The sequence below is a fragment of the Nicotiana sylvestris genome, chromosome 5, assembly GCF_000393655.2.
Source record: "Nicotiana sylvestris chromosome 5, ASM39365v2, whole genome shotgun sequence".
Classification (NCBI taxonomy): domain Eukaryota; kingdom Viridiplantae; phylum Streptophyta; class Magnoliopsida; order Solanales; family Solanaceae; genus Nicotiana; species Nicotiana sylvestris.
The window spans coordinates 85,183,939-85,196,918 of NC_091061.1; the positions used below are offsets into that span (position 1 = coordinate 85,183,939).

Consider the following 12,980-nt stretch of genomic DNA (forward strand, 5'->3'; position numbering starts at 1 on the left):
GGTTGACTATTACCTTGATGCTAGAGATGGTGCTGATGGTTGGTGTCATTGGTTGGTTTTGAATTGTTGTCGCTCTTCCCATATGCAATGTGAGGTCGCTTTCGCCTCCTCGGGGATCATCGGGGCCTGCCGTATCTATGGTAGTGGTGGAGCGTGACCTTAACGGCTATTTATTTGGGGAAGGCAGAGACCGAGCTCGGGAAAATCGTTCCTCCTGGGTGTTAACTGCTGACACCACACCTTCGAAACCTGTGTTATTTGTTTGAAGAGATGAAAAGATGCCTTTCAGGCGGTGCATCTCGCGCTTCGCCAGCTCTGCCTATGGTGATGGCGGATTTAGTATCCGTGCCTCCTTTCCTCTGTCGCGTTTGTATGGGCATCGTCGGTGTCGGGCAGTCCCTCAAGGGCGAGGTTGTGCCCTCTCCGGGGGAGTCGTGGATTCCTAGGTAGGCAACGGTGATAGTGAGATATGCGCTTCATAATGCGATAGAGCTTTTATCGAGGTGATGTGGGTTCGTGCTTCTGAGGAGAATGCACTGACCGAGCCGGACGCTCCTAGAGCCCTTAATTCCGGGATGGCGGTTCTTTTGGGCCAAGTAGGATTGGGCCAATGGGAATATGTTTGGCTATCGAGTGGGCTTGCCGGTTTTACTTTGTGGTGAGTTTAGCACGATTCTTCTATATCTTGGATCTTCCTTTTCTCATCAAATCTTCCTTCTATAGGACTCCGACAGACTCAGGTTTTGAGTTGTTCCGCCAAGAGGCTATACTTCAGGGTGGCCCTGGATGAGGGGAGGCCCCTTAGGCTTCTTGGCGAAGGGAAGGAGGGGTTGAGTTTGTGTTTTGGCGGTGCGGGGCACATCAGAGCTTGTATTACGGAGGCCTTTCAATGAGGCAGGAGCCTTCTCGTGGAAAGCATTTCACTTCTTCAACCTTGGGGGTATAGCCGATCGAGCCAGGAGTGCCTGTGAGTTTCAAATGTAGATTCGAGATTTGAGCTTTGGTCCGAGCAGGCATGATGGAGAAGCTATAGTTTGATCCCTCCAAAGGATCAGGTTGAGAATAACCAGTGCCCGGGTGGATGTGGTACTGAGCCGAACCGAGGGCGATGAGGGAATGGCGACCTATTTAAAGGACATCTTTTGACAAGCTGGGTCGGAGCTAGCCTTCGAGGGACGCGTTCATCGTAGATCTTTGGGACGGGTGCCAGAGGGGACCCATTCCGCCCTCTTATAAGAATTCTCCTGAGCAAAGATAGTCGAGCGTGACGCCCGGTTGCTTATTGTCGATGTTATGGAGAGTGAGGCTGGGATTGATAGACCGTAATCTTTTTTAGGGAGAGCGTAGACTTTGCCACCTTGTATTTGCTATTTTATAGAGCATGCCTATAGATAGAGAACGCATCTTCTCGGGTATATGTAAAACGAGAGAAATCTTAAAGTTTTACCTCTTTTCTTGCATTTGCCTTTAGCCAGGCGGGCTGATTTCCGAATTTTGGCGGGATCCTCGCAGGTCCGGAACTGATCGGGCAAGCCTGGAGGTTTTTATGTGCGATCCTTGACGTGAGCGAGCGCTGGGGCCTCTGTGTTTTGTTCAACAGTTTAGGCTTAGTCTTCGAGTCAGGCACTCGAGTTTGCTCGACTTTCAATCTCTCGTGCCCGTGTGGGTAGGTAGTTATTGTTTTTATTTCTTGCCCTTGGTAATTCATCATTCCAACTACTTTGGGTCCAGTCCCCGAGTCGTGTTGCGATCCGGGCTTTAATTGACCCTCAAGTTCTTTTCTGCCTGCGTGGGCGGACGACGGTGGCCCCTTTGTCCTTTGGGTCGAAATGACCTTACAAACGTCTGGCTCGGAGGCTCACTCGGATGGCGATAGTGTCATTTAAGCCGTGACTTTAGGCATATTACAGTTTAACCATTTCAGGTCCAGTCTCCCAGTCGCGTCACGATTCGAGCTATAATTGACCCTTAAAATTTCTTGATTTTCTGGCCGGTGATAGTGGCATTTATGCCATCCCCTTAGGCATATTGTAGTTCAATTACTTCGGGTCCAGTCTCCGAGTCGCATCGTGATTCGAGCTATAATTGACCCTTTAGTATGTGGCCCGGGGGTTGCATGGTTAACTATTTTGGATCAGGTCTCCGAATTGGGTTACGATTCGAGCTCATTTTAATCCTCAAGTTGTCATTTTTCAAGCTGGAGACAATGGATCTTACGATGTTTGGTCGTAGAGACCTTTCAATATGTGGCCCGGAAGCTTGATTAGCTGGCGACAATGGATCTTACGCTGTTTTTGCTCGTGGGCTTTTTTGTAGGCTTTGTTTCCGCTCGTTAAGGCCTTTTGAAATATTTTTGCCTGACCCATCATCGGTTCTGGAAGAACCTCGATTTCAAGTCATTGTCGGTGATGTTTTGAGCACCTCGAAAGGTTCATAGCTCGTAGGTCGAGTAGATCGGTGCTTTTGCAATTTGGAGCCGACATGGTCGAAGCTCGTTTTTGCCTGTTGAGGGAAGCCTGTTTTAACCGGTTCTTTCCCAAGTATATTCGAAGTAGTGGCCTGTGATTTTAGCGACAGTCGAGCATCCCCGAGTCGTGTTTATTTTGGTTGTATCAGCCGTTTTGGCCGTAGTCATGTGCATTTGGCCATAGCCATTTTTGATCCCGAGTGATAGTTTAGGCGTCTACACCGAGGGTATGCCCTTTAGGGATTCTTACAAATGCGACGTAAAGCCTAAACTTCGGGATTTTCATGCCTGTTGAGGTCTTACAGTTTGTCATGCCTGTTAAGGTCTTACAGTTTGCCATGCCTAATGAGGTCTTACAGTTTGTCATGCCTATTGAGGACTTACAGTTTGTAGAATAGATCTGGTTACGCCGAGGCTGCCCGCTAGGGGTCTTACAGTTTCGGGTTTTCCAATGTATTGTGATTAATGGCAGTCTCCGAGTCATCGAGTTTGTTTAAGCTTGAAGACCGCTTCTCGTGAGCTCGTAGTTGCCTCATGAGGGCTTCATGATCCCGGAGTTCCGACCCTGGGGTTGTGCGGGTGTTGAATTGATGATGTTAAGTCTCAGAGTATCTCGGGACGCGTTTGGTGGAGAGGCTCTTGTTGAGAGTATACTGTGATTTCCTTTTCGGAGAATGAGATGTTTGGAGATATTCTCTGATCCATTGGCGCAATACATGTATTGTTATGTTGAGTCGTTCTATATTAGGTCGAGTTTGGTTGCTTTGACGATTTTCATGTTGCCTTGCCTTACTCTGAAAAGGAGTCTCTCTCGTTTTTCATGGATAAAAAGGTGTTTTTCTTTGATTGCCCGATACAATAATACATGCTTCCGTTGGCGGGGGTCTGACTACATCGACCGTTCAGTCCGATACATTGTCTCCCTATAGGAACCTTGCTTGTTGTTTCCACAACCCCCTCGAATCGGGTAGCTTCTTGGGGGAATGCCCCTCGACGTTTGAAAGTTGGTCGTAAGGGTGGCCTCGAGCAATTTTGTGGAATTCCCCCTTAGGCAGTTCGCAGACATTGCCTTATTAAAAACTTTGCCGGTAAAAACCCTTCTTTTTGGGATAAAAACTCGGCCGAAGGAAAAGAGTGAAACGGGCGCGCATTCGGGATCTTGAGGTCTCCTGATAGCTTTAGCGTTCCGGTATCCCCGGCTGAGTGCCTGGATGAGGGTTAGTTTCTAATCTAAAATAAAACAAAAGAAATGGCTGCACCTTGAAACGAGATATGCTGGTGGCGCCTTGAGATTTGGCTTATTATGACTGCCCGGGGATGGATACGCGACGTGGATTTCTGCTTTGTTTTGTCAAACCCGACCGGGGTCGAGACCCGATTCACCCGTTGGCTTATTCGTGAGCGGAGGTATGAGCGCTGGTACCATGTCATGTATTGCAAACATTTTCCTCACCGTGTGTTGTTCCCTGTAGATGGTTTTGATCCCATCCTTTGTCGGGAATTTTATCATCTGGAGGGTGGATGGTACTGCTCTCATGCAATGTATCCACGGCCGCCCAAACAAGGCGTTATACCTCATATCTCCCTCGATGACATGGAATTTGGTGTCTTGGGCTGTGCCGACCACGGTAATCAAAAGGATGATTTCTCCTTTCGTTGTTTCCTCGCCATGTTGAACCCATTAAGGACCCGAGTGGTGGGCATGATTCTTTCAAGCAATCCGAGCTATTCTATCACCCTTGACCTGATAATATTGGCCGAGCTACCTGGATCCACGAGTACACGTTTATCTGAAAAGAATTTACAAGAAAGGAGATTACCAGGGCATCATTGTGGGGTTGAGACAGAGCCTTGGTATCTTCTTCGCTGAATGTGAGGGCATCTTCGGGGATATATCCCCGAGCCCTTTTGTCCCTAGTGATGGATATTCTTGTTCTTCTCATCACGAGTTCCTGCGGGGGATCGGCACCCCCCATGATCATGTGGATGACGTGTTGCGGCTCGTTTTCCTTATTCTTCTTGATTGCCTCCCTATCTCGGAACTGATTTTTGGCCCGGTCGCTAAGGAATTCCCGAAGGTGCCATTTGTTGAGTTACCGAGCCACTTCTTCTCGTAGTTGATGGCAATCCTCGGTCATGTGACCATGCGTTTTGTGGAACTCGCACACTAAGTTGTAATTTCTCTGTGAAGGGTCCGACTATATCGGTTTGGGCCACTTGGCGTCTCTGATTTTGCCGATAGCGAACACGATGTCTGATATGTAGACGCTGAAGTTGTATTCCGATAAGTGGGGCACGTTTGTCAGTACTATGTTTCGATCGAACCTGGTTCTGTGGATGAGCTCCCGAGGATCCTGGCCTCGATCTATCCTCCGATCGTTGGGGGCGGGTTGCGCCTTGGGGCGTTCCTTCTGTCTTCAAGGTACGGTTGGTACCTTTCTTTGCTTGGCTTTGACTCTTTTGCCAGGAGTCTGTTTGGGTACACAAAGCCCGAAGGAGCTCCCAGCTGATCATCCTCGGCCCTGATCTTTGACTGGTATCGGTTATGGATGTCTGACCAGGTCATGGCGGGATATTCGATCAGGTTCTGCTTCAGCCGCTTCAAAGCCACCGAGCTTCATTTGTTCAGGCCTTGGGTGAAGGCCTGTACAACCCAGTCAACGGAGACTGGTGGCATCTCCATCCGTTCCATCTGGAAGTGGGATACGAATTCTCGCAGCATCTCATTCTCTCTCTGCTTGATTTTGAACACGTCGGATTTCCTTTTCGCTGCCTTGATGGCTCCGGCATGTGCTTTTACGAAGAAGTCTGCTAGCATGGCGAACGAATCTATGGAGTTGGGAGCCAAGTTGTGATACCACATCATGGCCCCCTTTGAAAGTGTTTCTCCGAATTTTTTCAGCAATACGGACTCAATCTCATCATTCTTTATGTCGTTGCCTTTTACTGTGCAGGCGTAGATAGTGACGTGTTCGTTAGGGTCGGAGGTGCCATTGTACTTAGGGAGTTCCAACATTCTGAACTTTTTGGGATGGGCTTCGGGGTCGTTTCTCGGGGAACGGCCTCTGAACTAACTTCTTTGAATCCAACCCCTTGAGGATCGGGGGCGCACCTGGGAACTGATCGACCTTAGAGTTGTAGGTCTCGACCTTTTTATCGTTGGCTGCAATCATTCTCTCACCTGATTCGATCCTCCTGGTGAGGTCCTCGAGCATCTTTATTATGACGGGTCAGCCAATGACCCGTTGTTGCTTGACCTTTCGAGTACTCGCCCGGGAGGGAGCTGTCTCCGGTGCCACTATGCTGGGGGTTCTCGGGTGGCTTTGCAACTGAGTAATGGCTAGTTGCTATGCCTGCAACATTTCAAAAATAACATGAAGACTAACTTCATGTTCTTCCCGGGTCGGGGTTTTTTGAGCTTCCTGTTGGTCGTCGTGTCGTATGCTCCTGTTGGTGTGAGAAGTTTTGTCGACTTGTTGTGCGTCCTGTGAATCTGCGTCCTCTAGGATCAGTCTGGGCGTGATATCAGGATTCTATGGAGCTGCTCCAGCAGCCAGGATAGCCACGCCATTTTCCCCATGGTTTTCGAGGTTGTCGTTTTCAACTCCGTTTACCGAGCCAGACATTTTGACCTAAAATCAAAGGATCTTGGACAAGAAAAAGTGTGAAAGATAATATGTATTTATACAATGAAACCACCAAGAAAATAATCACTATTATTTTTAGCACCATGGTGGGCGCCAAACTGTTTATCGTAAAAATGGTAACAACAATTAAATTTGTAAATACGATTCTAAAAACACATAATATATTCCCGAGCTAGTTGTTACGGCAGTTGATGCTAACAATATGGAGTTCGAAGATGAAATGCACGTTAAAATGGGGCAGTAATCAAACCAAAGGGGCATGTTGCCCGGATGCGAAACCGGTCGATGGGGACCTCAGGGTCGTGATTCGAGTCGAGCTCGAGCTGTCAGGGGCAATCGAGGATAGGATAACAGTCAAAGATACAATTAGATAAGGCTATTTTCGGCCAATATTAAGTTATATCCCGAAGAACAAGTAAAAAGGCAATGGATATGAAGACGGTTTCGGGCCAGTACCAAGTGATAAACAAAGAACAAACAAGTAAGTAATTGAAGATAAATGGCTTCGAGCCAATGGGGACAAGTAAATTAGAAAGAAAAAGAGAGAGAAGATATTATAGCACTTGAGTAGGATAATTGGATCCCTTCCTTCAAGGCGTTAGTGACCCTCCTTTTATAGAAAGGGGAAGCTCAAACTTATTACAAAATACGTTGTGTGATGAAAGAGAATGGGATGGGATAGCTGGTTAGCTTTATGTCGTATGTGAGCTGACGTCGAGCCGCTCGAATAGACTTGATCGACCTTGGGCGCATTCCTCAGGAGATTTATGCATTTGTCGGGGCCTCGGCCGATATTATCCTTGGCAAAGCATCGACAAACCTTGAGGGAAGCGATTGACTCGAGAAATCGTGCCTCCGGGATCACCCTTCGGAGTATTATGTCAAGGGGAAATTGGCCCCCCAGATTTCACCGCACACAATGTTTGACACCAATGTATAGATACTCGTAGCCATACCTATACGTCGTACACTACACTAGCACATAGAAAATAAGGCAAAACATATATTCCCTCAAACTAAGGTTAGACCAAACACTTACCTTGAACTTTCACGACAAACTCAAGCCTCAAACACCGCTTTCCCTTTAGAATTTTCCTCCAATTTACTTGTATCTAACCCAAAAGTAATATAACAACATCACTAATTGGTAAAGAATTCGACTTCAATGCTTAATTATAGGTTTTCTATCATTTTTTCCAAAAAGTCAAAAATCGACCCCGGGCCCGCTTGGTCAAAACTCGAGGTTCGGACCAAAACGCGATCACCCATTCACCCACGAGCCCGAATATGCAATTAGTTTCAAAATCCGACCCCAAAACGAGGTCTAAATTCCAATTATTCAAAAAGCTCTAACTCTACCCACATTCCCAATTTCTACCATAAAACCCCTTATTTTTTGATGAAGATTGATGAAATGCAAAGGGAAATTGAAAGAAAAAGGTTTAGAATCATACAACAATACTTTGGGGATGAACTTGCCTTTTGAAAATTGCCTCAATGCTCTCTAGTTTTGAAAATATAATGTTGTGGGCTAATTTTCTATTCTGCTACTGTTTTAAGTGCTGGACGATAGTGTTCATCGCGTTCGCATGAGCACTGTCGCGTTCGCGAAGAGCTGCCAACTGGGGACTTACGCGATCACGGGAAAAGCTACGTGTTCGCGAAGGCTTAGCCCAGCCCTGCCTTCACATTCGCGATAATGGGGTCGCGTTCGCGGTTGACCGGTCGCGTTCGTGGTTGACCGGTCGCATTCGCGTAGAGCAGTCCCCCCCCAATGCTCCACGTTCGCGACCTTGGTCTCGCGTTCGCGTAGGGTAAAATCCTCCCCAGCCCAGTTTCCCTTTCGCGATCGCGAGAGTGATTACACGATCGCGAAGCATGGTGCATCAGACAATAGAAGCAGCAATCATACCAGATTTTCCTAAGTCAAAAATACCCCGAAGCCTATCTGAAACTCATCCGAGCCCTCGGGGCTCCAAACCAAGCATGCATACTAACCTAAAAATATCATACGGACTTATTCGTGCGGTCAAATCGCCAAAATAACATCTAGAACTACAAGTTTAGCATCAAAATTAAAGAAAAATCTCAAGAACTCTTAAGTTCAAATTTTCACAACCGAGGGTCCGATTCACGTCATATGAATTCTGTTTCATACCAAATTTTACAAGCACTACTTAAATACCATATAAGACCTGTACCGGGCTCCGAAACCAAAATTCGGGCCCGATACCATCAAACTCAAACATCTTTAAATTTTCAAAAACTCTTATAATTTCAGTTAAACAATTTTCTTCAAAATTCATTTCTCGGGCTTGGGTCCTCGGAATTCAATTCTTGGCATACACCCAAGTCCTATATTTTTCTACGGACCCTCCGGGACCGTCAAATCAAGGATCCGGGTCCGTTTACCTAAAATGTTGACTGAAGTCAACTTAAATTCAATTTTAAAGGCAACATTAGCATTTTCCTCAAATTTTCACATAAAAGCTTTCCAGATTTACGCCCGGACTGCGCACACAAATCGAGGTGAGATAAAAGGAGGTTGTTAAGGCTTCAAAACAACAAATTGACTTTTAAATCAAGTGATGACCTTTTGGGTCATCACATCCTCCACTTCTAAAACAACTGTCGTCCTCGGACGGACATATAAAAGAAGTACCTGAGTGAGGGACAAGATGGGGATATCAGCTCCGCATATCAGACTCGGACTCCCAGGTAGCTGCCTCAGCAGGCTGACCTCTCCACTGAACACGAACAAAAGAATAACTCTTCGATCTCAACTGACGAACCTGCCGGTCCAGAATAGCCATCGACTCCTCCTCATAGGTCAAATCCTTGTCCAATTGGATAGTACTGAAGTCTAACACATAGGATGGATCGCCGTGATACTTCCGAAGCATGGACACATGAAATACTGGGTGCACAGCTAATAAAATCGACGGCAATGCAAGTATGTAAGCCACCTCTCCCACTCGATCAAGAATCTCAAAAGGCCCAATGAACCTAGGTCTTAACTTGCCCTTCTTCCCAAATCTCATCACGCCTTTTATGGGTGACAGCAACACTCGCTCTCCGACCATGAATGCCACATCACGAACCTTATGGTCAGCATAACTCTTCTGCCTAGACTGAGCTGTACGAAGTCTATCCTGAAAGATCTTAACCTTATCCAAGGCATCCTGGACTAAGTATGTACCCAACAACCGAGCCTCTCTCGGCTCAAACCATCCAACCGACGACCGACACTGCCTACCATATAATGCCTTATAGGGAGACATCTGAATGCTCGATTGGTAGTTGTTGTTGTAGGCAAACTCTGCTAATGGAAGAACTAATCCCAAGAACCTCCAAAGTCAATAACACATGCTCGGAGCATATCCTCCAAAATCTGAAAAGTATGCTCGAACTGTCCGTCCGTCTGAGGATGAAATGTTGTGCTCTACTCGACCCGCGTACCCAACTCACAATGTACTGCCCTCCAGAAATACGAGGTAAACTATGTACCCCGATCAGAAATGATAGACACAGGCACACCATGAAGACGAACAATCTCCCGGATATAAATCTCTGCTAATCGCTCAGAAGAATAGGAAACCACCACAGGAATGAAATGCTCTAACTTGGTCAGCTTATCCACAATAACCCACACTGCATCGAACTTCCTCTAAGTTTGTGGGAGTCCAACAACAAAATCCATATTGATACGCTCCTACTTCCACTCAGGAATCTCAATCTTCTGAAACAAACCACCAGGTCTCTGATGCTCGTACTTTACCTGCTAACAATTCAAACACCGAGCCACATACACAACAATATTCTTCTTTATCCTCCTCCACCAATAACTGACGCAAGTCCTAGTATATCTTAGTGGCGCTCGGATGAATAGAATATCGGGAACTATGGGCCTCCTCTAAAATTAACTCGCGAAGTCCATCTACATTAGTCACACAAATATGATCCTGCATCATCAAGACTCCATCATCTCCAATTGTAACCTGCTTGGCACCTCCGTGCTGCACTGACAAGCAAATGAGGATCTTCATACTATCGATCTCGGATACGCTCAAATAATGAAGAACGAGCGACTGTGCAAGCTAAAATACGGCTGGGCTCAGAAACATCCAACCTCACGAACTGATTGGCTAAAGCTTGAACATCCAAAGCAAGCGGCCTCTCACCGACCGGAATATACGCAAGGCTACCCAAACTGGCTGACTTCCTACTCAAAGCATTGGCCACTACATTGGCCTTCCCCGGATGATACAAGATGATGATATCATAGTCTTTCAACAGCTCCAACCACCTTATCTGCCTCAAAGTTAGCTCCTTCTTCTTGAACAAGTATTGCAAACTCTTGTGATCCGTGAACACCTCACATGACACGCTATATAAATAATGCCTCCAAATCTTCAGCGCATGAACAATGGCTGCTAGCTCCAAATCATGAACTGGATAATTCTTCTCGTGAATCTTCAACTTCCGCGAATCATATGCAATAACCTTGTCATTCTGCATCAACACCGCACCAAGTCCAATACGAGATGCATCACAATATACTGTATATGGCCCTGAACCTGTGGGCAAAACCAACACTGGTGTCGTAGTCAAAGCTATCTTGAGCTTCTAAAAGCTCGCCTCACACTCATCCGACCACTTGAACTGGGCACCCTTCTGGATCAACCTGGTCATCGGGGCTGCAATAGATGAAAACCCTTCCACAAACCGACGGTAATAGCCCACCAAACCCAAGAAACTCCGGATCTCTGTGGTTGATGTGTGTCTAGGCCAGTCCTTGACTGCCGTAATCTTCTTAGGATCCACCTTAATACCCTCTGCCGATACAATATGACCCGAGAATGCAACTGAACTAAACCAAAACTCACACTTCAAAAACTTATCATACAACTGACTATCCCTCAGAGTTTGAAGAATGACTCGAAGATGCTGCACGTGCTCCTCCCGACTGTGGGAATAGATCAAAATATCATCAATAAAGACAATCACGAAGGAATCCAAATAAGGCTTGAACACTCTATTCATCAAATCCATGAAAGTTGTTGGGGCATTGGTAAACCCGAACGACATCACTAAGAACTCATAATGCCTGTACTGAGTGTGGAAACCTGTCTTAGGGACATCGGATGCCCTAATCCTCAACTGATGTTAGCCAGATCTCAAATCAATCTTCGAAAATACCTTGGCACCCTGAAGTTAATCAAACAAATCATCAATCCTCGGCAATGGATACTTGTTCTTGATGTTCACTTTGTTCAACTACCGATAATCTATGCACATTCTCATAGACCCATCCTTCTTCTTAACGAACAATACCGGTGCACCCCAAGGCGAGACCTCGGTCTAATAAAGCTTTTATCCAGCAAGTCCTGCAACTGTTCTTTTAATTCTTTCAACTCTGGCGGGGCCATGCGATATGGAAGAATAGAAATGGGCTGAGTGCTTGGAGCCAAATCAATGCAAAAGTCAATGTCCCTGTCGGGTGGCATCCCCATTAGGTCTGAAGGAAATACCTCTGGAAACTCGCAAACAACAGGCAGATAATCCATAGAAGGAACCTCAGTATTAGAATCACGAACATACGCCAAATAGGCCAAGCATCCCTTATCAACCATACGTCAAGCCTTCATATATAAGATAACCCTGCTGATAGAATGTCTAGGAGTCCCTCTCTACTCCAAACGAGGCAAACCCGGTAATTCTAAGGTCACGGTCTTGGCATAACAGTCCAATATAGTATGATAAGGGGATAACCAATCCATCCCCAGAATAACATCGAAATCCACCATATCAGGAAGTAGGAGATCTACATGGGTCTCAAGACCCCCAATAATGACCATGCAAGCGCGATAAACATGATCTACCACCATAGAATCACTCACTGGTGTAGATACATATACAGGAGCACTCAAAGAATCATGAGGCACAACCAGATAAGGGGCAAAATAAGATGATACATAAAAATATGTGGACCCTGGATCAAATAGAACTGAGACATCTCTACTGCACACTGAAACCGTACCTGTGATGACTGCATCAGAGGCTTCAGCCTCACGTCTAGCTGGAATAGCATAACATCGGGGCTAGCCCCACCACTCTGAACTGCATCCCTAGGACGGCCTCCTACTGGTTGGCCTCCACCTCTAGCTGCCTGGCCTCCACCTCTAGCGACCGGACCTCCACCTCTAACACCTTTACCCCTACCTCTAGCTGGCTGAGCGGGCGGCAGAACACCCAACGCTGGAACTATTGCACGAGAACCCTAGTGTTGAGAACTGCTCGAGGCTCAAGGGCAAAACCTAGTAATGTGCCTCGTATCGCCACAAATATAGCAAGACTTGGTCTGCTAAGACTGCTGACCTTGAAATTGACCCTGACGGCCTGGATAACCACCCTGAAAACTCTGGAGCGGAGGTGCACTGATAGGAGCTGGTGGTGCACTATAGGGAAACTGATCAAAATATTGCATATGAGAACCACGACCACTAGGAGCACCTTGAGAAGCCTGAAGTGCTGACTGAAATGGCCTAGGAGGATGGCCTCACCAAAAGAATCCCTGCCTCCAGACGAGGCACCACTGAATCTGCCAGAATGACGAGGCCTCTTATCAGACCCCTGATCGCTTCCCTGAGCCAAAACCATCTCAATCCGCCTGGCCACATTGGCCGCATCCTAGAAAGAAATCTCGCTACCTGTCTCTTTAGCCATCTACAGTCTAATAGGCTGAGCGAGTCCCTCAATAAACCTCCTCACCCTCTCCCTCTCGGTAGGGAGTATCAGAAGAGCATGACGAGCCAAATCAATAAACCTCATCTCGTACTGGGTGATAGTCATAGAACCCTACTGGA

At 46.6% G+C, this 12,980-nt stretch overlaps 2 protein-coding genes across 2 annotated transcripts; both read right to left on the reverse strand.

Moving 5' to 3' along the window:
• Positions 1 to 5,084: 5,084 nt before the first annotated feature.
• LOC138868912 (uncharacterized) lies at positions 5,085 to 5,483 on the reverse strand. Its single transcript, XM_070146493.1, has one exon. It carries the CDS (start codon positions 5,481 to 5,483, stop codon positions 5,085 to 5,087), a length of 399 nt encoding a protein of 132 aa, XP_070002594.1.
• A 6,321-nt stretch (positions 5,484 to 11,804) lies between these two features.
• Positions 11,805 to 12,774, reverse strand: LOC138868913 (uncharacterized). Its single transcript, XM_070146494.1, has 3 exons — positions 12,628 to 12,774; positions 12,493 to 12,583; positions 11,805 to 12,193 (listed from the first exon to the last, which is right to left on the reverse strand). The coding sequence occupies exons 1-3, from the start codon at positions 12,772 to 12,774 to the stop codon at positions 11,805 to 11,807; spliced, it is 627 nt and encodes a 208-aa protein (XP_070002595.1).
• Between the last annotated feature and the right edge of the window lie 206 nt (positions 12,775 to 12,980).